Source organism: Cladophialophora bantiana (genome assembly GCF_000835475.1).
Source record: "Cladophialophora bantiana CBS 173.52 unplaced genomic scaffold supercont1.6, whole genome shotgun sequence".
NCBI classification, from domain to species: domain Eukaryota; kingdom Fungi; phylum Ascomycota; class Eurotiomycetes; order Chaetothyriales; family Herpotrichiellaceae; genus Cladophialophora; species Cladophialophora bantiana.
Genome location: NW_015971580.1, coordinates 150,044 through 177,927, shown reverse-complemented (window position 1 = coordinate 177,927; position 27,884 = coordinate 150,044). Strand labels below are relative to the sequence as shown.

The following is a 27,884-nucleotide window of genomic DNA, read 5'->3' as shown; positions in this document are numbered from 1 at the left end:
CGCGCCGATCGAAAGCCTGTCAACAAAAGTATCAAGGAAACAAAGATGCGGTTAGACGGGTGATCCTTCCTTCATGCCTTCATGGGGTGTATGAGACCAACTGAACTTAACTTACCTTTGCCCTACAAATAGTCGGACTGTTGGCTCCACCCAGCGTAAGCGAGTCTAGCGGCAGGCAGCCTTGCAAGAGTGTTCTATACTTCAATTGCATGGCACGTCGCGCTACGGAAGTATTGAGCACATTGATGCAAAGCCTACCGAGGAATGGCTCCAATGGCTCTGTGATTGACACTCACTACTAAAAAGAGTAGCTGAGCCCCGCCCTGGTGTCCCTGGTCGTGGTCGTGGTCATTGTTTACTTGACTGGCCACTGCAGCGAAAAGTGACACGAACAACAATCAATTCATATTTCAACACCCGCGCACCCCTTGGGCCTTTCCTCTCTCCCTTTCACTCAGCTCAGCTCCTGCTAACCTCCCCTTGCTCCTTCTTCTGCTACACCTCTGTCGCTTGGTGTTTGCGCCGTCACTATTCTTTTCTCCTTTGCTCTTCTCCCTAGCACAGCATTCTAGTCATGACAGACGAGCCATCCTCACCCAAGGATATGCCCCAGGCGACGGCCACCAAGGCGCCTGAGGCCGAGACTTCGACACGGCCTTCTATCTCTAGCGGCGAGAACAATAATGAGAAGGCTGGCGCTCACACGGCCACCGCCGTGGATCTCGACCGCGTAGGTGAGACCGATGGCTATGTGCTTGACGAAGCCCAAATTCGCGAGAAGCTTGGCCTGGCCTCCGAGGTCCCCATCAAGAAGTCGAGCGATGGCAAAGTCCTGATTCCCCAGCCCACTGAGGATCCTGAGGACCCGTTGAACTGGCCCAGATGGAAGAAGGCAGCCATCTTGTTGGTGATTGCGGTCAATGCTGCGACTTCTGATTACTCTGCAGCCACTGGCGCAAGCGCTCTCATTCCCCAGGCGACACAGTGGCATATCAGTCCGGACGAAGTCAATCATGCCACTGCTGGGTATGTCCTCTCATCGCTGTTGACCACAAGTTCTGCGCTAACACGTCAAAAGCAATACATTCATGCTGGGCGTTGGCGGCATTCTGACCGTCTGGCTCTCGGCCTGGATTGGTCGTCTTCCTGTCCTCTTCTGGTTTGGGTGTCTTTCCGCTGGTACAGCTGCTTGGTCCGCCGCGGCGAAGTCTTTCGAATCATACATGGCGTCACGCATTTTGAACGGCATGTTTGCTGTTGCCGGTGCCGGTGGCGGCCTCATGTGGATCAAGGATGTGTGGTTCTTTCACGAGCATGCCAGGAAAATCAACATCTGGAGTACCGCCATCATTCTGTCTCCCTTCCTGGGGCCGCAATTCATGGCTGCCATCCTCAGCGTGAGTACATGGAGGACAGGAATGTGGCTAAACTTCGGTATCATTTCGCTCGGATTGGCCTTGACCATTACTCTCGGTGACGAGACATTTTACCCAAGGCACCTGATGCCAGATCGAGTTCCAAAGCGCAAGAACCGTCTCCTCAGAGTTGTCGGCATCGAGCAGTACAAGACCAAGTACACGACCAACACGTTCCTTGAAGCTGGAAGTCGATTGGGATGGACCGTTCTCAAGTTGCCGGTGTTTCTGACTTGCCTCTTCTACTTCTTCGACTGTAAGTGCGCCTCCATCCAGTTCCCTAAGTCAAGGCTAACCTCACACAGTCCCTTGGACAATCGGCAACAACACAACCATCTCAGTCTTCATTATTCCTGCATATAATTTCGACTTCCGCAACCTTGCAGCAATCTACACTGCACCCGTCGTGGGCGCGATCCTGGGACTTGTCATCGGCCACTTCATGTTCGACTTCATTGCCAGAATGTGGGCGAAGCGCCATAATGGCGTCATCGCTCCCGAGAACAGATTGATCATCCTGTGGCTCGTTTTGCCATTCAAGCTCATCGGCTACAACCTGATCGGCACGACTTTGCATCATGCTCCCGCATGGTCATACTGGGTCCTCGTCGTGGGATGGGGAATGCACAACTTCGCCACGATTGTCACCACCTCAGCAGTGGGTGCGTACTTGCTGGACTCCTACCCCGAGGCAGCTGGTGAATGTGCCGCTCTCCTAAACTTTGCCCGAACACTGGGTGGATTTATTATCGGGTATGTGTCGGCCATTCTTCTTGCATTTTCATCCCCACGTCTGACATTTTCATTCAAAATAGCTACATCCAGATCAACTGGGCCACCAAAGCGGGCACGCAGACGGAATATGGTATTCAGAGCGGCATCATGGGAGCAGCATTCTTCTTGGTCGTGTTCTTGCAATTCTTTGGGGCCAAATTGAGGCATGCTCAGGGGCCGTTGAACTTCAAGACATACTAGGTTGGGCAGAACGACCCTAGTGGGCGTTTCTCGGTGGTGTGGTGGAAAAGATGGTATGGCGGACGACATTGGAAAAGAAGAACGATAACAGAAACATGATTTGAGTCAAGTAGTGGTGATGTCTAAACAACCAACAGATTTACTGAATGCATCGCAATCCTCATCTCGTCCTGTTCATCTTTCAGGGTCAGGGTTGTTGTTACATTGACCGAAAAAATGCCTTGGGAACCTCGCAGCATCGTAGCCTCAGCCTCAGCCTCGCATGATCACATGGCGGGCCGAGATTGGTCCGCCGACGTCATCCTGATTTGCTGCACAGCGTCTCAGCTGTGATTGGCCAGGAGCTTGGTGCGGCCATTTGCATCAGAAGCAGAAGCAAAAGCTCCTCCTCGAGCCCTCCACCCTCGATAAGTTTTCTTTGCTTTCGCTTTCTGCACACCACGACAAGGACCGACTTCAACCCCCCGTCCAGTCATTGTTTGACATTCCGCTGCAATGTCGCTGGCCAGGTCAACTCGTAGCGCTCAGGTAAGAATATCTCAAGCTGCCCCGCGTGCCAGAGATCTAACCAGGCATTTTTTGCAGGCGCTGTTCCGTGCTGCTCAGCGGGCAAGCAGGCCACAAGCTGCTTCGCCCTTCCTCCCAAGATGTGAGCGGATGTGTTGACCCTAGACTATCCTCCTCCGAAGCTAATGTGCTCGCTTCTCCCCCCCAGCCTACGCAACCGTCGAATCCGACATCTTCAAGCCTACGAAATATGGTGGGAAATACACGGTGACATTGATTCCTGGTACAATATGGCCCTGAGCTCCGTTGCGTGCGATTGATGCCCGTGCTCACTCGTTGAAACCGACGCTAGGTGACGGTATCGGTGCCGAAGTGGCCGAAGCAGTCAAGACGATATTCAAGGCCGACAATGTCCCGATTGAATGGGAGCAAGTCGACGTATCCGGCGTCGATACAGGAGACAAGCACTCGGAAGAGTTGTTCAAGGAATCAATAGCGTCTTTGAGACGAAACAAGCTTGGGTTGAAAGGCATCCTGCACACACCCATTGAGAGATCGGGTCACCAATCCTTCAATGTGGCGCTGCGACAAGAACTCGATATCTACGCTTCGGTCGTTTTGGTCAAGAACATCCCGGGCCTGGTGACTCGACACAAGAACGTCGATCTGTGCATTGTGCGTGAGAATACCGAGGGCGAGTACTCTGGTCTGGAGCATCAGTCTGTGCAAGGCGTGGTCGAGTCCTTGAAGATCATCACGCGAGCCAAATCCGAGCGCATCGCCAAATTTGCCTTTTCATTTGCTCTGGCAAACAACAGGAAGAAGGTGACGTGTATCCACAAGGCCAACATCATGAAACTTGCGGATGGTTTGTTCCGAAACACGGTCAAGAAGGTCGGAGAGGATTATCCCAGCTTGGAGGTGAATGATATGATTGTCGACAACGCTTCTATGCAAGCTGTATCCCGCCCGCAACAGTTTGACGTCATGGTCATGCCCAATCTTTACGGAGGTATCCTTACGAACATCGCCGCCGCGCTTGTTGGCGGGCCTGGCGTAGTGCCTGGTTGCAACATGGGCCGGGAAGTTGCGGTATTTGAACCGGGTTGCCGACACGTTGGTCTCGACATTCAGGGCAAGGATCAAGCGAATCCGACAGCCCTTCTTCTTTCGGGCACCATGCTCCTCAGACATTTGGGCCTTGACGAGCATGCCAACCGTATCTCCCGGGCGGTGTACGATGTGATTGCCGATGGGTAAGTGAAAAGGTTTGTATGTGACACAGAGACAAAGAGGCTGACTGGTTTACAGCAAGGTGCGAACTCGAGACATGGGCGGCTCGGCTACGACGCATGAATTTGTCAGGACGATTCTGGACAAGATGGAAGCTGAATTGTAAGATGTGATATACATAGGCTCGAGTCGATTGGACGTGTGTGATTGAAGCAGATGGTGGCCGATTCACGGATGCAATGGAACTTGACTGTTTTTCTTGACACTGATAGCCCGGTATTGATGTTAGAGGTGGACCCTAGGATCTGCAATTCAGCAATATTCCAATATACAAGTACATACAATGCAACACAGTGCGATACTATAAGATTTTCTGCTATGCGCTCTCTTCATCAAGCGCACTTTCCACCCACTCGTAGAGGTTTATTAGTATCGAGTAATCCATACTCTGGACGTCTTCGATCCGGGCCGAGAAATAATAGGTAGCTATCATAATCGCCTCCTTAAGCTCGGTATCGGTATCTGGTGGCTGGTAGTTGGCGCAAACCTCGGTCCAAGTTCCACGTTCCATCGAGCAACTGTTACTACCGACCGACCCCACACTTTGATCCTCACCTCAGAGGTCCAGAGTAGGGTATACGAGTCCTACATGTCGTGTCAATCTTCATAAGTAAAGGAGGCTTCTTGACTCAATTTCTACTTGATTTCATTTAGCTCCTCCTCTCAGTCTCACTTCGCACTCCTCACTCTCCCGGCCTTAGACTCTCTCTCCCTTTCAAGTGAATATAAGGAGGATATATATACACCTATCATCGTCCCTCCCACCATTGACAACGAGGTGGCTACATAGCTAGCGCATCAGACACTCTTGTCCTCCTTCTGCTCCATATTGAACACCTCCTTCTCTCACATATACGCGCACGTATATCCTTACCGACGAGGTGGTGTAACATAAATATCACCCGACATATTGTCCACCACATCGCCATCATGTCATCTTCATCCGTGCCGGCGCTCAACACACCTCTGACCAAGCTCTTGGGGATCAAGTACCCCATCATGCTGGCCGGGATGGCGCGTACTTCGGGCGGACCCCTGGCCGCGGCCGTGTCCAACGCAGGCGGTATCGGCACCATAGGCGGGCTAGGGTATACGCCTAAGCAGTTACAGGAGGTACGTCGATTACGTTCTTTTCTTTTTCCTTTCTAGACATTGCTGAACCATGTTGCTACGGGGTATGGAGGACGGGATACGTGGTGGAGTAAGGATGATAAGGGATGAAGGATGGAGTAGGAAGGATGAAGATTCGGGCTCAAGGAGGGAGGATGGAATGCAGAGGACAGATGAACCCGACAGAAACAATTGCCCTGCCCTGCCCTGGTGCTGCTACTGTTACTCTCCCGTCACTTCCCTTCTTCCTTCCGGGGTCTCTTCTTCCCAGCAGATTTGAGATCCACTCCAAGCCGACGGCTGACATTCCCCTGCCGCCCCAGATCATCGACGACCTCAAATCTAACCTGACAGACCCGTCGCTCCCGTTCGGCGTGGACCTGGCGCTCCCGCAGGTCGGGGGCTCGGCGCGCAAGACGAACCACGACTACACGCACGGGCAGCTGGACGAGCTGATCGAGGTGACGATCCGGAACGGGGCCAAGATCTTCGTCAGCGCCGTGGGCGTGCCGCCGGCGCGCACCATCAAGCGGCTCCACGAGGCGGGCATCCTGGTCATGAACATGGTGGGCGCGCCCAAGCACGCCGAGAAGGCGCTCAAGGCCGGTGTCGACATCGTCTGCGCCCAGGGCACCGAGGGCGGCGGCCACACGGGCGACATCGCCAACAGCATCCTGATCCCCGCCGTGTGCGACGTGGCCAAGAGGTACCGCTCCCCCCTGACCGGTGAGCCCGCGCTGGTCGTCGCGGCCGGCGGCATCTACGACGGGCGCAGCTTGGCCAGCTCGCTGATGCAGGGCGCCGTGGGTGTGTGGGTGGGCACGCGGTTCGTGGCGGCCGAGGAGAGCGGCGCCAGCAGGCTACACAAGGAGGCCGTGGTCAGCGCCGACTTCACCGACACGCTGCGCACGCTGGTCGTCTCGGGCCGGCCGCTGCGCGTGCGCCTCAACGACTATGTCGCCAAGTGGGAGGCCCAGCCCGAGCGCATCAAGGAGCTGACCGAACGGGGTATCGTGCCTATGGCCTACGACCTCGAGCAGGAGGCCGAGATCGACATGCCCTTCCTCATGGGCCAGGTCAGCGCCATAATCAAGGACATCAAGCCCGCCAGGCAAATCGTCGAGGAGATGGTCACCCAGGCCGTCGACATGTTGAAGCTCGGCGGCACCTATATCGAGGCAGCACCGAGGAGTAAGCTGTGATTGACATGTGAGGTGCAGGGCCTAGTCGTGCGCATTTGGGAATTCTTTAGTGCCATTTGAGACAATATTATAGTGAGAGACGACCATGTGAAAACAATAAATAAATCTCTCGGCCCCACCACTACCGACCACTTACCTCGACAGAGACTTGGGTGTCTGAACGGGAAGATGAACGGGGAAAAGTCACCTAATGTATGGCTCACACCTGGCAGTGATCTATGTCAAGCTGGACGCTGAAAGGGTAACAACACTTCATGAGCATTAGCTACCGATCAATACAGCTCGCTGGGTCCTTCTGTAACTCCTATGTACGCCGTCATTATCATCTGTAACGCTGTGTCGACACAACACCTCGCTGGTATCCGTGTTGTTGTTGTTGGTGTTGTTGTTTTTTGGTCCGGCCTTCCCGTGGCCGCTATGCCCTATAATCTATACTTCCATATCGTGTACACTTGAACAGAGTGATTGACACTGGTCTCGGTAAAGATGGATGCGACTCATAACTTTTGTTTCGCCTTGGATTTTTGTAGTGGTCTCGGGCTGTGTTTATTCCGGCATGATCAACCAATCTGCGAAGTCGAGTTGTTACCCTTGTACACTGTCCCATGGACCTTAATGCTGACACCAACGGCAATTCCCACGGCGGCTCCAATGATCATCAGCCCGACGAGCAGCTTGACCAGGAGTCGTTGGCGTGGAGACAACCGAGTGAACCACACACATCCTCTGGGCTTCGGCTTTGTCATGCACTGCTTCTCTCTCTTCCAGAATTTGAATCTGTCTCTCGCCGCCGAATTTTGTGCATCTTTTTTCTCTTGGGTGATTGAAGGTGAGAGATTGAAGGTGCCCGCCTCCAGATCTTGGATGGCCACTTGGACGGGATTGCAGGGCTTCTTGACGTCAACGGACGGGCGGGGAGAGTCATGGTTGTAGAGGTAGAAAGGGGAGGTTACTTTGGCGTTGCAGCAAGGATCGAACTCCGACTTGGGCCGATGGATCGAGGAGGGCGGTTGTTGCTCAGTGAGCTCGGTGGCTTCAACTGCGGTTGCCATGGTTGAATGTTTTGGTCGGGAGTGACAGAGGTGCCAATGCAAACTTGAAGAGTTGCGGGGGGCTAGAGATGTGGTCTTTGAAGCCAATGCTTCTGAAGGAAAATAACTAGTAAGTGCCTAAGGGCAGAGGGCAGAGGTTTAAAAGTCCATGGTCAGCATGAAGCGTCAAGTTGGTGAGGATGTCTCGGGTGATGCTTGGGACAACGGGCGATGGCGTCGAGAGACGGAGTCTCAGGTGTCAATTTAGCACGGTCAACTTTCAACGATCGACTGTCAAGATGGCGTCTCGAGGCCAGGCAGGAGCGTTGCCAGGAGGCGGTGATGTCAAGATGGATGCTCCCTTCCTAGGACGCGTGCGAGGTAACTCGGAACCTTTCTGCGCACGAGGGACCAAGTTTCACCTTTTATGAGTGACTGACCGTGACAACCGCATGGGAAACCCGCGGGATTGCCAATATATTGGGGCGCCATGGCCCGATGCTGGTTCCCGGATGAGGTGTTGGTTCATCTGCCCACCGATTGGGAGCTGGACCCGCGTGCAATCAAAAAGTGACCAGGCTCCATGAAGCTTTGAGTGGGCGGTATGGGGAAGGCAAGGGGAAGGCAGGGAAAGGCTGGTCCTCGCTCGCCCTGGCGATCAACAAGGAACAAAAAAAAGGACGCCACAAGCGCGCCTCCCGTTGAAACCACGACGGCGCCAGTGCTCGGTGGCGGAAACGAGGAAGGCCTTGTGGATCACGCTGATTTGGTCGATATCACGTGGATTTGGCTGGAAAATGCCCAGCGAGCACTGCACTGGGTTCCTCGTACTCAATATCACGGACCCAGCCCACAGAGATGGAGCACTGGGCGGCATCACCCTGTTCTCCTGCTTCTAAGAGCAACTTCGTTACAGGACATACTGCATGGCAAGCTGCTGTTACTCCCTTCTTGTGATTCATAACCTAAGTTTTGTGTTCCTCGGTAGTGCTCGGCTATCTGGCGAGCAGGCACATGGACTGCAAGATCTGGGATATTAGGATGAAGGGATTTCCTATTCTCGTCCCTAATATGCGACCTAACTAGCTAGCTTTTGGACAAAGACGACGCTGAGAGAGCTCAATCTATCAAGGTAGGTCGCGTACATGTACTTAACATCATCCAATGTCCGCCAAACGAAAGCATTACTTTCCCCATGACGATGCTATGACTCTCTGAAGAAATCTTCTCGCACAATATGGCTCTTGTCGCACATGCCCCGGAAGATGCCGCCTGCTTCGAATAGATTGATGGGAGTATCCAACTCCGCAATTCTGCCTTGATCCATCACGCAGATGCGGTCGTAGTTGATGATGGTCTTCAATCGGTGAGCAATGCACAACACCGTCTTGCCCGCGAAGCCTGTCCGCATGGTCCGCTGAATCTTCTCGTCGGTCTCGAAGTCGACCGACGAAGTCGCCTCGTCACAGACAATAATCTGCGAGTTCCGGACTAGTGCTCTGGCCAACGCCATCAATTGCCGCTGACCAAGCGAGTAGTTCAAGCCTTCTTCTTCCACGGGACTGTCGAGATGGATCCGACTGGGTCCAGGCGGTGCGTTGACATTCGACGTCGATGTGGCGGCAGTTTGCGCAGTATCAGGGCGATCTACCTTCTCTGCCGTCACCATCTCATCTCCCGCAAGATCTGCCTTGCGAAGTGCTGCCCAGAGCTCCAAATCGGAATGCTCGTTGAAAGGATCAAGGTTCGATCGGATGGTGCCTCGGAACAACGTCGGATCCTGTGGGATAATGGCTAGACGCGAACGCAAATCGTAGAGCCCCACAGCTGAAATGTCAATGTCATCAATCTTGATCTGTCCCGAAGTGAGCTCCGTCAATCGGAAAAGTGCCGACATGATCGACGACTTGCCAGCCCCAGTGCGGCCGACAATGCCAATTCTCTCCCCGCCTTTGACCTGAAAGTCCAATCCATGAAGAACGAGCGGTAATCCCGGCCGATACCTCATCTCCACCTTGTTGAATGTGATCGCTCCCGTTCGGGGCCAATTATCGGGCACTTCTATACCCTTTAATGGAGCTTCTTCCTCCAGCTGAGTGCCATAGAAGTGCAGTCGCTCCGTCGCGTTCATGTTGTTTTCCACTTCGGCCAACTGTCGCACGGTAAATTGAATCATCTGTACAATAGCCAAGACGTAGGACAAAACCAAACCCGCTATGCTAGGATTAACATTAAAACGATCTGTCACCACCAAGATGCCGGTCACAAAGACCAGCATGTTTCCGATGGCATCTAGTCGCGTAGATAGCCACCGTTGATTTGCAAATGTCAAGTAATATGCAGAGTTCATCTGATCAAGGGCATCCCGCAGGCGTGTCGTAAAATATGCTTGGAGGCCGTATGCTCGAATAGATGCCACTCCCGAAATAGACTCCGAAAATCGTGCAAAGACGGTGGAGCGGAGAACTGCTTCGTGTCTTTTGATTTCCCGTGCTGACGCTCTGTAATAACTTGATGCGAACAGGAACAAGATGAAAAGGGGTCCCAAAGCCACAGCAAAATAGTGAAAATATGCGATGATCAGGGCGAAGACCGAAGTGATCATGGCTAAAGTGAGGAAATACATCCTCATTGCGTCGGTCAGACTGTTGTCCATCGAATCGACATCTTTTGAAAATCGATTAGTGATTCGACCGAGAGGAGTAGTGTCGAAGAAAGACATGGGCGCGCGTAAAACTCGGGTCATGGCTCTCTGTAACATGACCCTGCTGGCGTTGGTGCCACTTGTGGAGAGAAGGGTCGAAAACGTGAACATCAGCACCGCTTGCGATAGTCCCAAACAGGCGTATGCAGCAATGTATGTGCCTTCAGAGAATCCGAACTTATCACTCGTCCACCAACTGAGCCATAAGCTAGTCACTATGTTCGCCCCTTGGGATAAGATAAGGGCAAAGAATATGAGCGGCCAGAGTATTAGCGATCCTGATGCACGGATGTAAGCCCCCCAAACAGTCCAGCTAACGGATTTGACGGCGCGCTCTTCCTGCTGCATCAGACCTTGAGGCTTGATTTTCTTGCTCTTCTTTTCGGACTTCTGCTCATTGGCTTCCCCGCTCTTAGCTTTTGCCAGTGCAGTTTCATCCTCTTGAGCGGTTGTAGCCATCAACTTTTGGAAATCGACGCTGGTATTCATCAAGTTGTCAAACGTGTCGATAGCCTGGATATGGCCTTCTTCCATCCATATAATCCGGTCACACCGGGAAAGAACATGAAGTTGATGAGTCGCTAAGATTCTGCATTTGTCCTTCATCAGGCCACAAATTGCTTTATCCATGATGTGACGGCCAACATGGGCGTCCACAGCCGAGAGTGGGTCATCCATCAAAACGATGTCGGCATCAAAATAGATCGCCCGTGCAATATTCAACCTTTGCTTCTGTCCGCCTGAGAGAGTAATACCTCGTTCACCAATCTCGGTCTGGTCTCCCGCTGGCAGGATTTCCAAGTCGGGTTTCAACGCGCAGGCATCGATGACATCTCTGTACCATTTTGACTTGTATGGCTTACCGAAGAGGATATTCTCCTTCACAGTGGCATTTTGGATCCAAGCATATTGCGGGCAAAATGCGCGAGAAGATCCCATCTTGACCTTGCCACCCGTTTTGCGCATGTCTCCAGCTAGAGCAGCGAGAAGTGAAGTTTTGCCAGAACCAACAGTCCCGATAACGGCGATCAGTTCATTCCGGCCCACTGTGAAATCCATGTCGTGCAATTTAAATGGTTCCACCTCCGTGGTTTCACTTGCAATGTCTTCGTTGGATGCCCCAGGAGATTTCTTGTTCTTCTTTGCCGCCTTTTCGGCTTTCTTTTGAGCCTTCTTCCGTTCCTTCTCGGCTCTTTTGGCCGCCATGAGCTCGCCCCTTGTCTGGAATGTCCCAGCTCTCTCCTTATCTTGAGTTGCGGTCCGTTCCCAGGTAAAGGAAGCATGTTGCACTTCGACTGCAGGCTCCATCTCCTCATCCCACATGATCTCGTCTTGCTGGTCTTCAGATAGTAGAAACTCCTGAATACGCTGAATCGCGGTCTGGGCATCTGTAACTTGTCCAAGAACCAGAGGAAGTAAATTCAGCGGCATCCGGAGGGAGTTGAAAAGGGCTAATGACGAGAATATCCGCGAAGGAGCAAGACCATGGTCAGAGAGCGAATATGTGATGAAAGCCAGCATTGCTGCAAACACTGGCATTGACATGGCAACCGCGTTGATTGCATTTCTGATTGATAGCAAGACCTGAACGGCCCTGATTTCTCTCTTGCGGAGTTCCTTCAGCCGGTCCAGAAAGCTCGTTTCCCATCCAAAGAATTTGACAAATCGCACGGAGCCCAGAATTTCCTGTGTCAAGCTCACACGCTGATCGGTGACTTTGTTAATCTTTTTCCTCCTTGCTAAGAGAGATTTGATTGCTTTGGTCAACATGGGCAGCACGATGACCAGTAATGCATAGCCCGCCAGAGCACTATAGCCAATGTTGATACACAGTACGACCAAGACGACGATGATCTGGATGGGCGATGTCCACATGATGTGGAACAAGCCAGAGGCCTGGTCGATGCGATAGGTATCGACACTCATCAGATTGACAATCCTGCCATTATTCCAACCGACGCCGTCTCCGGCAATACCGGCGCCTCTATCAGGTGTAACTTTCGGGCCAACCTTGGAATTAAGTCGCTTGGAGAGGATGCGGGCGAGAGTCGACCTGGCCTCGTGCTTCTCGTCTTCTGTTTGCACCACCGTCTCGGACGCTTCCTCGGCTTTTATGGCCTTTCCTCCAGCCTTTGCCCTTCCGGAGATGACCAGAGATTTCTCAAAAATGGCGTTGATCAGCACGGCTCTGCACTCTCCTCCAACCATCATGCCACGGTAGATGAAATGATTGGTCGCCATCGACTGACACATTTGCATGAAGGTGATACCGATTACTAGGCCGATGCCATGACCGATGCTAGGAGATTTGCCTCCGATCTTGTCGGCAATCCAGGCATCAGTAGCAAACTGAATCAGGTAGCGGGTAGTGAAGGGCGAGAAGACCTGGAAAAGGGCGGAAAACAGTGCACATATGGCTCCGAGCAGAAACTCGCCTCGAAAGGTGTCGAAAAGAGCAAACATCAAAGGGTTACGTTCACCCCGCGCAACTCGACGTTGGAAAGAAGCCGACAATTTGTCCCTCATGGTCGTAGCACTTCTGTCGGGATTGACAAGCCAGATGTCATTCAACTCGATTGGCCGCTTGTAACCCGTCGTCATGAGCGGATTCATCCATTGAAATAGTAACAGGCTGAGGAAGCTCGCGTTGTATTCTCGACATACTGTCCTCTCCTCTGGTACCGGCGGAGGGTTCCAACGGAGCGGGTTTATTCTGTAACGCCATGGTACTTTCTCTGACTCTTTCTGGTGTGCATAGGCAGCAGTGCTGGCTTCGGTCGCCTCAGTTACGCTCGATTCGATCTTTTCCAATCGTGTACTGTCTTGGCTCCTGCCTCGCCCTTCTCTTCTCGGGTCCCTGGGGACCTCCAGATATCGTACTCGCTCATCTCTCTTTTCCAGATCCTGCTCCTCGACATCGTTCCGGGAGACGCCGCGCTCGAAATCCTTCTCGTCGTCGGTATGCGCCATGGCGTTTGCTTCCGGTCTAAGGGACAGTCAACAACGAGTGGTGGTTGATGGAGTCTGTCGAGCAGTCCATGATGGAGTGACCGTCCACGGGGGGAGGGGCAGATATTAATATGTAGTGTTACTCCCGAAGAATCGGTGACGGGAAGACTGAGAGCCGGGAAGTCATGACTGGGAGGGGGACTAGGATCAGGCGCAAAACATCCTCGGTGTTGTCGTAATGGAAGTTGAGCAGAACCTTTACGGCAAAGCGGCCACAAGCGAGGGGAGAGGCGTTGAATGGGCGGAGACGTCCTTCTGTCGTAGAGCTAATGGGAGCAGAGGAGATGACCGGGCAGGCTGTTCATGATGCAGAGGGGTGGACACGACAAATAGAAGTCGAGCCATCAAAGATGTCGATTGGGGCGGCTGTTTTGGTTGCATTCTTCGAGTCTAGCTGGGCTTGCTGGGCGGGCTGGGGTTTGTGAGGCGCACTTTTGAACCACGGACTGGAGTGGGTGTTCAAAATCTCGACAATCCCAATTGGCGTTTGCGAGGCGAAGCTTGTATCTGCCCATTTGCCCCAACAGAGTCAAGTGGAGCGATGTTGGTGGTGATGCTAGTACCTAGTACTACTGGAGCTTAGCAATCCAAACGCCCTGAACGGGCAGCCCAAGATCTCCGCAAAATTCAATTCTCTCATGAAATGTGCCTTGCTTCATTACAGTTGATAGTTCTCTTTTTTGGAATGTGGATGGATGGAGGAGCGACTTCAACGGAGTGGATGCCTCTTTTTCTGGGGGGGGGGGCCTCCACGGTATTGCGGGCAGCGAGTAAACGACCACCTTGCCTCCTTGACCACCCTCGTATGATCTCACCTCTCAGCGTCACCAGTATCAGTGTATTATCCTCCACAGTACCTGGTACCTGGCTGCCTGGATGCTCCCGGCTCGTGGCTTGCTCAAAACGCTCCACGTTAGCCGGTCGAGTGCTGCGCGACTGCTCAAACACGTTCTTGTGTATCCCCAGAGCGGTACCGCCATTTCATCCGCCTAAACATACCTTACATTGTGCCACAGGCGGCAATCACGCGGTGAAGACGAATCCAAGAAGCCACGGACATTATGCATGACTGCCTGAAGCCCGGCCGCCTGACCCCACCACGTCTTTGGGATCCTCTTTGCCCCGGCAGATGACTCTTCGAACCTCGCTACATATACCTGGCCGGGTAAGACGTGCCGGCAATAACATGAAGTGTCTTTTTTGTCGTGCGGGAAAAAAACCCCTTCCCGACAACCTTCCTTGTAGTCTATTATCTTGCGAGATTGACCCAGTCTACGGCCCTTATGCCTGTTAGCTCGGGGCCGAGATTCTGTCTATACTTTCCGATCGAATGTGGAGGCAAACACGATGCAGTCTGTCCTGTCTGCCTGAGATATATAAAATCAGGACGATAGCAGACATCCCGCGGGTAAACCGGCTCCTTTGCTTACGGGATGCATTCTGAACATGTGGAGGAACATTATTGTTGTTGGACTCAAGGTCGAATAGAAGCAACGACTGAGCAGGGGCATCAGCTGCTTCAGGAACGACTAATCATTTAACACACGATGAGGTATTTGTATGGCCCTTGGATGGTATGTAGATGTCGAAGTGTGAGCCCTGTGGTGGCTGGCCACTTATAGGGAGTACTACCGAGTATTGCTGGGGCTATCTGCTTAAGCAATAGAGTTGGTTCATCAGGCAGACGCCAACAGCCACTTATGGACGCAGGAGTGTGGAAACATGCCTAGCAGACAAACCTTCTAGAGAAACCTGCGCCAGCCGCTCCTGGATACATGCACTTTGAGTGAATTTCCGGACTTGCTATTCTTGGACTTGTTCGCCCGTTGCCGTCCAGATGCCAGACACACCAAAGGACCTACCTGGCTCGATTACATTGAATCCTGCGTTCCTAGGAATATACTCCATCCTTGACCTCCAGAACCGGTCCGTCCGGCAGAAGACCTGGACACCGGCATTGGCCTGAAGGACTAGACGGGAGCCTGATGCTAATTACTCGCGAATAGGAAAAGACAAGCGCACAGCATCGCTGGAACCACCTTATGCAGCACACCATGCACTGACTTTCAATTCCCTATCGTCGTGTCTTCCTTTCAAATGGTTCGAATAAGCTATTATCAGATCCCCTTGAGAATCGATGTCTGATGACTCAGCCCCGAGATACAAAGTCGCAAAATCCCCTACAAGTTCGTGCTTGCAGCGACCCCTTGGAGAAGGTCCGTGGTCCTTCGCAGTTCGTTGACCTTTTTGTCAACCCCTTTCCAGGAATCGGGTCCGATGATGACCCTCAACAACTTTTCTCTTCTAACGAGCCCTCCAGCTTCGCCTTGTCCAGTTGCAGCTTCAAACATCACTTGAGCGGCCTTGTTGGGGTCTCCCATTGCCACCTTGGGCAATGTTGAAATGAGTTGAAGCCTTTGGTTAACTGGATGGTCACCGGCGTATTCCGCGGATGGCTTAATGTGTTTGCCAGTACTCGAACTGCCAAACTCCGTTCTGTAAGCACCTGGTACGATTATGAGAACCCTGATCCCAAACTGTGCAACCTCCAGGCTACAAGACTCGGATACAGCTTCCAAAGCGGCCTTGCTTGCTGCATAGACACCGCAGGCGAGGCCCGGAGCAACGCCTTGTGTGCTGGAGACATTCATGATAACCCCGGATCTTCGTTTTCTCATCCCAGGAAGGACAGCCTGCATAATTCTCAACGGGCCGAGGAAATTGACCAGCATCTGGAACACAATATCGGCGTCAGGGATATCCTCCACAGCCCCCAGAACGCTCACGCCAGCATTGTTGACGAGTATGTCAATGCCGCCGAAGAGGGACTCGGCAAATTGCATTGTCTTCTGGATTTCTTCTTCTGTCTGTGTCGCATCGAGCGTGATCCATTTCCCGCCGCTACCTTCGACTTCGGACACCAAATCTGGCGTTTTGGAAGGATTGCGGGATGATGCGATGACAATATGGCCTTTGGCGATGGCGTAGCGAGTCAATGCAAGCCCCAGGCCAGACGAAGTGCCAGTTATGAACCAGACTGGTGCTGTTCCTTCGGTAGACATGTTCGTACGAGAGCCACGATGGATGGAGAATCATAAGTCTACTAAAGAGATATTCCGACCCATTCTTAAATCTAGGCGAGGATAGTCACAAGTGTAGTGTTATATGAGTACGCCGGTCAGTGAAAGAAGGTATCGGACATACGCACGGATTTTGCACATAAGTCGACTAATGCCAACCTCATGGAGATCAGATCAGCTCTGGTCTTGAGAGCGTCTTCCAAATGCGTTCTCTTCGTTCTGCCGTGTGATTGATCAACTCTGTGAGTGTACTTTGGAGGCGCCAGGGGAGCCAGCGCGGTATGAAGTGGCTCTGCAAGCCGCTGACTGTGGCCTGTCCGTATTTACGTGCTTTGGCGCTCGGCACCGTCGGTAGAATAATGGAGTTGGTTCGAAACAAAAGGATGTTGAAAGTCTGCTCCGCCGCCACACACACAACTACCTCGTACCTGGGTATTCATCAATGTTATGCTTCAGAACTGTACATGGAGATAATGAAGTCACAAGTGGAAGATCGGTAGAAAGCCTGGAACTGCCTCGGAATGTGATCGGATGTGGAAATGGAGCAGGATTATTTCGGAGCTATGTGATTGGCTCTGAGGTTCGCAGTAGTTGCACGCCACCTGCCCTCCTCTTCAGTCTTCAATCCAATCTCAATTATCTCCCACAGCTACTTCGTACTCTCCGCTCCAGTCCATCAGATCATCACAGGTCCTGCGCCATCAGTGCTGTACCTGGCAAGCTTCCACATTGGCCATGGCAGCTCTACGCACAGCATCGCGCTTGGTGGCGCCCGTCCGAGCTACCATCCGACCTTCCTACACTGCGAGATCATACGCCACTGTTACCAAGGACAGTGCCTCTGATCTCTCCGCCAGCCGACCTCCTATCCCTCCGTCCAAGACCAGTACGGTGCAAGAACCAAGGCCGGATAAAGATGCAAAGATCAAGACATTCCACATCTACAGATGGAACCCAGATGAGCCGACGTCGAAGCCGAGGATGCAGACATACACTCTGGACTTGAACAAGACTGGCCCGATGATGTTGGATGCGCTGATTCGAATCAAGAATGAGGTAGACCCAACGCTGACCTTCCGCCGAAGCTGTCGAGAGGGCATTTGCGGCAGCTGTGCAATGAACATTGACGGAGTCAATACTCTGGCCTGCTTGTGTAAGAACTGGCGATCTGCTCCTGGATTGTGCTTCGAATTTACAATGTTTACAGGCCGAATTCCTACGGATACATCGAAGGAATCCCGAATTTACCCCTTGCCACACACCTACGTGGTAAAAGACCTGGTCCCTGATCTGACACAATTCTACAAGCAATACAAATCTATCAAGCCTTTCTTGCAACGAGACACAAAGTCACCGGATGTATGTTCTCCCGACATGCTCCAAAGAGGCGTTTGCTGATGGGTTTCCAGGGCAAGGAAAACCGACAGTCGCCAGCTGACCGGAAGAAGTTGGATGGGTTATACGAATGCATCCTCTGCGCTTGCTGCTCAACTTCATGCCCATCTTATTGGTGGAATAGTGACCAATATCTGGGCCCTGCCATCCTCCTTCAATCCTACCGCTGGCTGGCCGATTCTCGTGACGAACGCAAGGCCGAGCGCAAGGAAATGCTGGACAATAGTATGAGCTTGTACCGATGTCATACCATTTTGAACTGCTCAAGAACCTGCCCGAAGGGACTCAACCCCGCCAAGGCGATTGCAGAGATCAAGAAGAGCATGTCTTTTGCTTAAGTTTGGTGAGAGGAAACAGAATTCGGGGCGGAAGAGTTCCTAGTGGCTGTTCAGGTGTGCTCGACGCCTTCAATCACACAATTTGGTTTCATCAGATAGCAAAATGCTGTATATATAAATGCAGTATGGCGTACATGAAGTTTGATGATTTGACAATAGCCGGGGCCCCTTTCATGTTCCACGACATATCACATATCACGGCATTGGCATCCGAAGACCTTGCACAAATGGGGTCCCCGTATCACCATCGGCGGGCTTTCTCCTTCCTTATCAACCTATGGAATGCACTAATCGCATTCGGACCAATATAGCTCCGCAGCCCAATGCGTTGATTAAAAATACAAGTCCATAACAATCGCGCAATTGACCCCAGGTATTGCGATTTCCTCTCCTGCAAGTCTGAGAGCATATCCTCTGTGCATATAATTACGATGGATTGCTCGTGCTCGGGTCAAGCTTTCGGCAGCTTACGCCTATGGATCGAATCCCTGAGGCCGTCTACCACCAGTCGGAGGACGCGTTTGGCGGAACGCATTCCGACTACGTCGCAGGCGCGACAACAACAGTCACTCACCGACCGGCCCTTCGATCAGTTATATCCCTTCGATAAGATATCTGCTGCGGATGCCGGCGATGACGAGACCGTCTTGTATCTGGGATATGGATCTAATCTGAGTGCTGAGACATTCAGAGGGAAAAGAGGTATACGGCCGGTGTCGCAAGTCAACGTTCTCGTGCCAACTCTGTCCTTGACCTTTGACCTACCGGGCATCCCATATGCAGAACCGTGCTTTGCCAATGTACGTCATAGGCAAGAGACTCCCCAACAAGGGGGAGACTTCGCAACTGCGAAGGACTACCATAAAGATCGTTGGTCAAAGGGTCTGGTTGGTGTGGTCTACGAAGTGACAAAGTCCGACTATGTGCACATCATCGCAACAGAAGGAGGGGGCGCAGGATACCAAGATGTGCTCGTCGATTGCTACGCTCTCAGCGGGGGTCCGATGGAGGATGTTCCCCTGATGCCGTCGGGGCAACCTTTCAAAGCCCATACTTTGTTCGCACCCGCAAAGACCACGCGACCTGACCCTTCCTACGCGCAACCGAGCCCGAGATATCTCAAACTGATAACGGACGGCGCCGAAGAACACGGATTACCTCTCGAATATCAAGCCTTCCTGCACCAAATTCGATCTTTCCACATAACAACCACAAAACAGAGATTGGGCTCATTCATCTTTCAAAGTGTGTGGTCTCCCTTCTTCTTGTTCTTCGTGGGTGGTGCCGCTGCGATATTTCTGAAACCAGATGGGACGTATCCGAAGTGGTTTGCGAATTTCTTGAATGCTATGTTTACGGCATGTTGGGCCAGTTATGATCACTTCTTCAAGGAGACGTTTGGAGACGGCGAGAGGACCATGAGGGACAAGGATGACGCCGACGAAGGCGATCTTGGATATACGAAGATCGAATCTCTCATGGATGAGAAAGAGCCATTGACTGAGCGAGTGCAACATAAATACGGGGCGGTGAGCACGGTGGAACGAATTGTATGAGATTGGTTCGAGAATTTCGATGAACGATGTTCGGATAAACTGTTGAAAATGGCTCTGAATCGCCTTCTGCTTGACTTGAAAGTATGGCCAGTGTGTTAAGGATCTGGTGAGTTGAACAAGCAATTTGTGCCGATTCATGACGGTGGCCTTCTACACCCCCCAATCCAGCTGCTGCCATCTCCTCTTCTCGCTTCACTCCTGCGCCTAGTTCACAACCACAACAAATTCTCCCATGATCTTGTTTCTTATGATCCAATCCCATCTCTGATAATGGACAAGCAATCTCACTTCCATGCCTCGTTTTCAGCCCTGGTGAAGTGCCTCGACCAGAGCTTTCGGAAAGGGGGACTAGTGAGGCAAGTCTGCACCATTGAGCGGTGCATATCAGCAAGCTGATCAGATCTTCTCCACAGCCTTCCAAACGTTATCATCAAGCCCTTCAGGCAACCCTTCACTCCCACCGAAAGCTCTCTGCTTCGCGATCTACTGAGGCTCTTGGAGAATGGCCGACCAAAAGATATCGTCCGTCTTGATTCGCAGTCTTTGTACGCTGTCACGTCAATCATTCTCCATTTCCCTTATTCAGAGACGCAGAATAAGCTGCTATATGCCTTCATGGTAGGTGGGTTCCCATGAGCGTTGGGATCGGGCTTATTCGGTCAGGAAACGATCCGACAATACCAAAATGAAAACGTGTTGGCCCCAGTCTTGACTCGGATCCATGGAACTGAAGTAACTCCTGCAGAAGTCAAAGAGCAGGGAGACTACATTGGAAGGAAGCTAAGCTCCTGCATACTACGCCATCTGGTGAGCAGTGAGAAAAGATTGCAGCACCGCTGGAGGGTACTGACTTCCCGCAACCACAACCCCCCGCTAGGAATATTGCACGAAGCTGACATTACACAGCTAGCGCAATTTCTCTCTGTCCTGCTTCGCACATATTCGGTTGCGACAAATCAGATAATGAACACTGCTGAGTGGTAAAAAGCAAGCACCCAGTATCCGTACCCTCCCTAACGCTGAGCCAGCCACTACTTGACGGGCATTCTCGAAAAAGAGCGGAACTATTTCCTTCGCATCCTCGTAGCTGATGTGGTCCGAGAATTACTGTTCAATGGTGCAGAACGGGAGCCTCTGAAGAAGTCGTGTGGCAACCCTACCATTGTGGATGACTTCCCTCTTTCGAAGAATGGCGATTCTATGTGGATGAGCAGGGCACTCGACCACCTCAACGGAATCGACATGGAAAGGGCGTTCGTTGAACAGTATGACCGCTCTTTGTGAGACGTGCATTGTTTAGCTAACGTTTTGCAGAGCTGAACGTATCTTCCGAGTACAGCGGCTCGCGTGTGATGGAAACAAGTATTTCGAGAGTCGCTCCCCATTCATCGCAACGGTGTCGAGCGAGATCTCGTTTCTAGTACCGAATGGAGTGGATATGCTCACATTGTTCTCTGTCCCAATGTCGAAGAATATCTCTCTCACTCGGCCAGCGTCAGGGTCTGAATCGTCTGCGGTTGTCGAGATTCGGTATCCTGGAATTGAAGGGGATCGGTTCATAAATGGGGCCAAAAGTGCTATAAACACCCTCACTATGACACTTTGTGACAATGAAGCCGTGGAAGCCTTTATCCACATGATTGAGGAACGGCGGGTTGTCCCTGTGCTGGACAACGTACCAAGCGCTCCAGGGACTCCTAAAAAGCAGTCGGTTGCTTTCATTGAGTTAGGATCGGCTTCTGAAGACGACAGTCATGAAAAGAGTAAGAGATTGGATGCTAGGATGACCTCTGAGGCGGATGGTTCGTCTCCTCTCAGTAATATTTGGTTACGTACACGCCGGGAGGATCGACTGACAGCTGCATCTACGACACATACTCATACTTCGAAGTCTGGGTCGAGTTCTAGTGTCAAGCCGGCCAAGGACACACCTCCGTTGAAGCGGCCCTTAAAAGTAAGACCGTTGATTGAACGACTACGTGCTTCCCAGGAAGGCCCGAAGGGTGCGCACTCGAAAGCCAAAGAACGCTCACGGCAGTCGCAACTGCGTTACAGGGATTCGGATGCAGACCTGGCGAAAGGTGCATTGGGAGAAGGACCATCATTCAACTTGTCTGTGGCTGTTACTGCCCCGACTTTTCAATCTCAACCACTTGGCCTAGGCCAGACTCCTTCGTTCAACAAGTCGATACACAAGCAGCCCGCTGACTTAGACAAGCCAGCTTCCAATTCATCGAAGGGAAGGGTCAAAATCATCGGTTCAGATCCTGGACGACGTGGTGATGAGCGAACAGTTGGATCTGCCCGCAAACGGCCCAGGGACGAGATCACCATGGCAAAACTAGCTGAAACCCAGGCTGGTTCGGAAGGCAATTCCCAAGTTGGCAATGCTCTGACGAAAGGGGGCCTCAAACGGAAGACCATCAAAGGCTCTTCGGCGCACACGAACAAAGAGTCACAGAAACCATCTCAATTCACCCCAAAAACAGCTCAATTTGACCTTCCCCCTGAGGATGACGAGGAACCCCGTCCCACGAAGAAGGCGAAGACGAAGAATCCGAAGCCCACGTCTACGGCCTCTGTGAAGGAGTTTGTAGAGAAGAAAAAAGGGAATGTCCAGGTCGCAGCCTCACCAAAAGGCCAAAAGAAAAGGGAACTCAGGAAGAAGTTGGGCAAGAGGTCAGAGAAGAAGATCCAGAAGACGGCTACGTCGACGCGAGCCAGACGAGCCGGCAAAACACCAAAATACGTAGAAGAATCCGACGAGACCGATGAAGAAGAGGAGATAGAGAGGCACCACCAAGAGGATGATAAGGTCGACGAGGATGTCGAGGACTCACACCCACTCAGCAATGGAGCGCTAGAAGATGCTCTGAAAGTTTCACAGCTCGATTTTGAATCAAACATGCGAAGGACCGTCGAAAGAGACAGCACAGCGGGGAAGGATGGGCGGACAGAAAGAGCTCCTTCGCTAGATGCTTCAGACGAGCAAGCCGAACCAAAGCCCAGTCCTCTCGTACAATCTGTCTGTCATGAGCATACTCCTGCGAGGAAGGATAAGCACGTGCCGAGTCCTCCGGGCGCAAAGGCTGTCCCCAAAGACGAGCCTGGTATAACCACCCATGCTAAGCCAAATTCTACCATTGTGCCTTTTGGTCCTCAAGTCCCTGACAATCAGGCTGATCAACAAAAATTCCTTGCGGAAGTAGCCGGGCCTGGAATTCCAAAAGAGACCAGTCCGATACCTCAACAGGCAGGATTGATTCAGGGTGAACATGTGGTAGACATCGACGAGGTTATTCAAGACCGCAACTTTGAGCCGGTACTAAAGTCACCCGAATTCAAGAGGATCCAGCCGTCACTCGCACAAGATGATGGCCTTATCCTGGAAGACCCCATTGAAGGACGAGATTCGGTCGTTAAGACACATGTTGAGGACCGAGACGGGCAGAGCGCCGAAACGCAGAATGGATCGGCGACGGATATGTCCTCCGATAAGGAAACCTCGGAGTATGTCCTTCCTAAAGGTGAAGAGGCGGCAAGCGAGCAGTACTTCCAGCTGCCAAATGCCTCTGGCTCTCGGAAAACCGATATGCAACAGTTGAAACCACAGAAACCCCTTCTTGACGACGAACCGTCTGCCTGCGATGCCACCGAAGCTAAAAGACCTCTATTTTCTCAAAAGTCAACTCGCCAGTCTATCGGGATCAACGCCATCTTGGATGAAGAATTTTCCCAGGCTCAAATGGTCGTCAACACCGATAAACTCCGTGCAAACCACCAGCGCCCCACAATGGGGGAATTCAGTCGAAGGAGTGTTGCGCCCGACATGCCCTCTCCTGTCTCCCGGGAGGTGGTCAAATCCGACCAACTTAGATCGACCTATGAAAGAGACGAGGTGGAAGCGGTCTGTAATGATAATGTTACGTATAGTGAGTTTCAAAGTCCTGCTTCGCACACTATACGGGGGATTGCGAGCGATGTCTACGACCGAACTATTCCATCAATGAAGGAAAATTCACAGATTGTTCCACAGCATGCGCATGGGCTTTCCATGTCGCTACCACGCTCTGCGGCCGAGCCAATGGGCCCTCCTACGCCACGGACCGACCCATTCGCATCAGTTCAGCGACCCAATCCTCTTCGGAAATCCTGGTCTGAATCACAGGCGGAGAGGCAGGCGGCTTTGCCTCAAATGCCAACGAATGAGGCATATGGACCAGCCATTATCGGACCTGTTCGAGTGAAAAAGAGCTCGAGTCTCCCCCATGCACGTGCTGAACCCGTACTTGAACCCGAAATTCCTCCAGCAACGCCTGCCTCCTTTTCTACACGCCTTAACTTAGACCTACCCCTCCCGGCAAAGGTGACGCCAGGCAACGAAGGCTCGAAGATGACCGAACGTGGAGATACGTGTCAAAACGCCGGGAATGACAGCCTGACCCTTGTGAATGAAGACGAAACTTTTTTTGGAGATCGCTCAGGCAAGGGGTCCAGACTAGGACGGAGACAACGATCTGAATCTGGGGATGATAGCTTCGCGATCTCTGCGACTTTCCACAGAACGGGAGAAACCGTCAGACGGGGCGATCCGATGATTGGTTCTATATCTGCCCGTGAATCCCAACTGGGTCTTTTAGATGCGATCATCAACATAACCAATGTACGTCGGCCGTTTATATCTTGTGATCTCCACTGATATGTGCCCAGGATGTCCTATTCCGCTTTGGCACAGAAGAAGACGCCATGAAAGCAAAAGTTGACGGATACCATCGTGGGGGAAAGGAAATCATCCGAACACTAACAGATACATGGAATCAACGTCTGGAGCACGAGAACCGTCTCCTGGTAGATGTGTTAAAGGTAGAGAAAGAGGTTCTCACTACGGCACTTCAGCTCGTGGGAGACCGACAGCATTCGGGTGGAGCGTGGAAGGAGATAGTTTATGATCAGGGGTTAACGGGAAAGGTACAGGAGAAGAGAGACAGCCTTCTCAGGGCGATTGAAAAGTTGGCAAATAGAGGCTGAGTTATTATACTACGTGATGGAGGATTTGTCCGACCAAATTGTCACGGAGGGAAAGAGGTGATTTTATGGTTATGCACGATTGTAAGTGATCGTCTGTTTTCGAAGTGGACTCGCGGGGAAAAGGGATGTTTTCCTCCACAGAGCCCAAGACTTTTCGAATCTGAGGGCATCATCTTTTTTGCCTTGACCGCTGTTCAGAAATGTCTTCCCGTCGCTGCCTGCGCCAGAAACTCCTCGGGCATTTCGACTTTCTCGACCGTACAATTCCCTTCTTTATCAACTGAAATGCCGTGATTCTTCTCAATCACCTTCCATTCCGCTATCTTGTACGTCGTGGGCTCGCTCGCTACAATAACGTGCTTGCCGTGGTCCTCCGGTTTGAGAGTGGCGTTGGGGTTCTTCATGCCGGAGGCATTGTCCGGGTACTTCCTGTTTAGGGTCACGCCGGCAGTGGTGCTGTAGTACAAACTTGGCGGGTTCTCAATAGCGTGGTTGCGCAGGCGCACGGCGATCAGCTGTTCGCCGTCGGTGCAGCACACGTTCAAGGAACAGGCCTGGACGTTCTCAGCGCCCAGCGTCTCCTGTTGCAGCCGAACAATCATGTGGAAGGCCTCGACCAGCGCCCCCAGCATTTCTTGCGGCGTATATTGCCGTTCCCAGCTCTGCGGGCCACCGCTGCCCCCGGCACTCTTGGTCAGATTGGTGATGTAGAGCGCCGCCAGATGCTCCGAGTCGGTCGTGCCGTGGATATTCTCGTACGCGGACTTCTCCACGAGACTGAGCAACGGCCGGCGGATGTCTGTGAAGTGCGAGATCAGACCGTTGTGCATGATGGTGTGCCGGCCGAAGACGAAGGGATGGTTGTTGATGGCCGCGACCGAGGTTCCTGTCGCGGCACGGATGTGAGCGAACACCGCGGTCGTCGACGTGCCGGCGCAGATGCTGTGGAAGTTTGCGTCGTTGTTCGGCGGCTGGGCATTTTTGTATGTTGCGGGCCGGATCCCATCAATACTTGTGATAAACGAGGAGCGGACGGGGGTGTACCATACTAAGCCGAAGCCATCCACGTTGTTCAAGCGGTTGCGCAAGGTGATTTCAAGTTTCGAGGTCTGTTCGCCGGGGACGTGCGAGAAGAGTTTTGGTAAGTAGTGGTCATGAACTTGTTTGGCAATCCCGTGTTCCGGCGCGATGAGGACGTCCTCTAGGAGGCATTCTTCGGAGGGCGAAATGTAGGCGAACCACCGACACATGTTGAATATTTGTTTATCTTATAACTATATAGAGTAAGTATAGCCTTTTTTTTTACTGTGGATAAATCAGTTCCACCCGAATACAATTTTCATGGACAAAGGGAAGGGACAATTGAATCTGGAAAAGTTCCGAAATTAATGCGGTGCTCGTACCCGGCACGGCAGATATCTCAGGCAGAACGGAGGTACATTTGCGTAAAAGTAGCAAGACTCACTATTTATTTGGAGAGACGCGCGAAGAAATGGGATGAAAGAAAAAGGAAAATGCTGAAGGAAAAAGAACGTAAGGGGAATTTCCCCACGCTTCTCAAGCTGAGGTCCCTGTTTCTTCTTACCAATTACTCCATTCTTACCCAGTGAGTACGAGGTACGTAGGTGCGCTTTACCCCTTTCCACCCGTGCAAGGGATCAAACTGGGAATAAGATGCAGGAACTTGTTGCAAGATCTTGTATCACCATATGTGATCTCTGTGCCACGTAATCGGTCAATCAGCTCCGCAGGGATTTCGGGAAAAAGGTGGCGACCCGGCTTGCCGGGTACGTCATTGACAATAGCCGCACCAAGCTTTTGCCAAGCCTAAGCGCAATCTAGCGTGTCAAGGGGGCTTGGCAGTTTGCTAATGTAAGTATTGCCAAGTGAACGCCTTTCTCCACTCGTCTCATCCTTCTCTCACTTGTGTCACACTGGGTCACATCTCACTTTTGACTCTCATTTCATTCCTCGCGTGCTGTTCCTTATCCACGAGACATTGGTAGCTCCATAAGGGTCTGTTCCATGACATTCAACATGAATGCTAAAGAGATACCTCGTATGTTGGATCCAAGGCTGCATTCTGCTCGCCAGAAGAACCCAATGGGTCGGAGGCCATGATCTGACCGCAAGAAAAAGAATCCAAACATCCTACGGGTCCTGGCTTGGGCTCCCGCAAGAGGAGCATCTCATGGGGGTCAGGAGCAGATTCTAATCCCAAGAAGAATCTGAAGGGCGCGCAAGTCCCAGTGTTGCCAGCGCGGAGGACCGCCTCACGAGGGTCGGCATCGTTATGTGCGACCTCCAGACGGGAAACCCAAGGGCTCATCATTGTCTCTGAGGCTGCAAGAAAATCAGAACACTACCAGAACACTTGGTGTCGCCGATGCCGGCTCGCTAGGCAGACAACCCACAAGTAACAGCGAGAAAGTCGGGTTTGAAGTACACCAGCAATTGAGGCGAACCGTCTATCAAAAGCCTAGGGTCAAAGTAACCAAATGCAAAACTAACAAAACCCTCAAATCGCTGATGAGGCCTGAAGCCATGCCCACTGAAGAAAACGCAATCATGTGCTCATGCCAAAACAACCTGGCACGGAAGACAGAGTATGCGTTAAGAGACAAAATGACATGACACCAGAATTACCGGGCGGGAGGTGTCGTTTGAGGAGACCGCCAGAGTCCAAGACAAGCCATCCATTCAAGTAAACACTTGGCAAGAGCGACCAAACGCAAAATAGCAACGGCCTTCATTTTGCCGGTAGTGTTTCTATAGCCGGCGAGCACTTGGCGTGCGCCCGAATGCACACACTTTTGCCAAACAAGGCTCCAAGAGAACTTGCAGCCCGTCCCTCAGGCCGAATGGTCAAATCGACTGAATGCAAAAGTAACAAGTCCCTCAAATTTCTGGTTGGTAAGAGAGCCTCTCTTGTCATAGTCATGCCGACAAAGGGCTAGATGGCCAAATGACATTCAAAGCGGTGCCTGAGAATAGCGATACAACCAGCCTCTAGCCAAGTTTGAGCCATTTCAAGGCATCGAGACCGGGATCCGCTACTAGCGGCAGTGACAGATCTCAGCAAGATGCTGGCCCATGCAGATGCGTGTCCGCGGATTAGGTCAGGATCGGCCACGGGCACAATCTCTGAGAAACACAGTTCCTCTGGCACGAAGATCTTCTAAGCCATCCACAACGGGCAAGCATAATCTTATGTACAACTAGTATGCAACTGCCTATGTCT

At 52.1% G+C, this 27,884-nt stretch overlaps 10 protein-coding genes across 10 annotated transcripts; 6 read left to right on the top strand and 4 right to left on the bottom strand.

Moving 5' to 3' along the window:
- Positions 1-574: 574 nt before the first annotated feature.
- Z519_04388 (uncharacterized protein) lies at positions 575-2,390 on the top strand (the record flags this gene model as incomplete). The annotated part of the gene is made up of 4 exons (XM_016762134.1): positions 575-1,026; positions 1,079-1,671; positions 1,721-2,168; positions 2,231-2,390. The coding sequence occupies 4 exons, from the start codon at positions 575-577 to the stop codon at positions 2,388-2,390; spliced, it is 1,653 nt and encodes a 550-aa protein (XP_016621081.1).
- A 495-nt stretch (positions 2,391-2,885) lies between these two features.
- On the top strand, positions 2,886-4,296 carry Z519_04387 (isocitrate dehydrogenase [NAD] subunit 1, mitochondrial; the record flags this gene model as incomplete). The annotated part of the gene is made up of 5 exons (XM_016762133.1): positions 2,886-2,918; positions 2,976-3,039; positions 3,106-3,180; positions 3,250-4,153; positions 4,209-4,296. The coding sequence occupies 5 exons, from the start codon at positions 2,886-2,888 to the stop codon at positions 4,294-4,296; spliced, it is 1,164 nt and encodes a 387-aa protein (XP_016621080.1).
- An 824-nt stretch (positions 4,297-5,120) lies between these two features.
- Positions 5,121-6,502, top strand: Z519_04386 (uncharacterized protein; the record flags this gene model as incomplete). Its single annotated transcript, XM_016762132.1, has 2 exons — positions 5,121-5,303; positions 5,624-6,502. The coding sequence occupies 2 exons, from the start codon at positions 5,121-5,123 to the stop codon at positions 6,500-6,502; spliced, it is 1,062 nt and encodes a 353-aa protein (XP_016621079.1).
- Positions 6,503-7,062: 560 nt separating this feature from the next.
- Z519_04385 (uncharacterized protein) lies at positions 7,063-7,554 on the bottom strand (the record flags this gene model as incomplete). Its single annotated transcript, XM_016762131.1, has 1 exon — positions 7,063-7,554. The coding sequence occupies one exon, from the start codon at positions 7,552-7,554 to the stop codon at positions 7,063-7,065; it is 492 nt and encodes a 163-aa protein (XP_016621078.1).
- Positions 7,555-8,737: 1,183 nt separating this feature from the next.
- On the bottom strand, positions 8,738-13,207 carry Z519_04384 (uncharacterized protein; the record flags this gene model as incomplete). The annotated part of the gene is made up of 1 exon (XM_016762130.1): positions 8,738-13,207. The coding sequence occupies one exon, from the start codon at positions 13,205-13,207 to the stop codon at positions 8,738-8,740; it is 4,470 nt and encodes a 1,489-aa protein (XP_016621077.1).
- A 2,219-nt stretch (positions 13,208-15,426) lies between these two features.
- Z519_04383 (uncharacterized protein) lies at positions 15,427-16,308 on the bottom strand (the record flags this gene model as incomplete). Its single annotated transcript, XM_016762129.1, has 1 exon — positions 15,427-16,308. One exon carries the CDS (start codon positions 16,306-16,308, stop codon positions 15,427-15,429), a length of 882 nt encoding a protein of 293 aa, XP_016621076.1.
- A 753-nt stretch (positions 16,309-17,061) lies between these two features.
- Positions 17,062-18,059, top strand: Z519_04382 (succinate dehydrogenase [ubiquinone] iron-sulfur subunit, mitochondrial; the record flags this gene model as incomplete). Its single annotated transcript, XM_016762128.1, has 3 exons — positions 17,062-17,479; positions 17,534-17,685; positions 17,736-18,059. 3 exons carry the CDS (start codon positions 17,062-17,064, stop codon positions 18,057-18,059), a joined length of 894 nt encoding a protein of 297 aa, XP_016621075.1.
- A 431-nt stretch (positions 18,060-18,490) lies between these two features.
- Positions 18,491-19,615, top strand: Z519_04381 (uncharacterized protein; the record flags this gene model as incomplete). Its single annotated transcript, XM_016762127.1, has 1 exon — positions 18,491-19,615. One exon carries the CDS (start codon positions 18,491-18,493, stop codon positions 19,613-19,615), a length of 1,125 nt encoding a protein of 374 aa, XP_016621074.1.
- A 1,462-nt stretch (positions 19,616-21,077) lies between these two features.
- Positions 21,078-24,643, top strand: Z519_04380 (uncharacterized protein; the record flags this gene model as incomplete). The annotated part of the gene is made up of 2 exons (XM_016762126.1): positions 21,078-24,278; positions 24,326-24,643. The coding sequence occupies 2 exons, from the start codon at positions 21,078-21,080 to the stop codon at positions 24,641-24,643; spliced, it is 3,519 nt and encodes a 1,172-aa protein (XP_016621073.1).
- Positions 24,644-24,837: 194 nt separating this feature from the next.
- Positions 24,838-25,893, bottom strand: Z519_04379 (uncharacterized protein; the record flags this gene model as incomplete). The annotated part of the gene is made up of 1 exon (XM_016762125.1): positions 24,838-25,893. The coding sequence occupies one exon, from the start codon at positions 25,891-25,893 to the stop codon at positions 24,838-24,840; it is 1,056 nt and encodes a 351-aa protein (XP_016621072.1).
- Between the last annotated feature and the right edge of the window lie 1,991 nt (positions 25,894-27,884).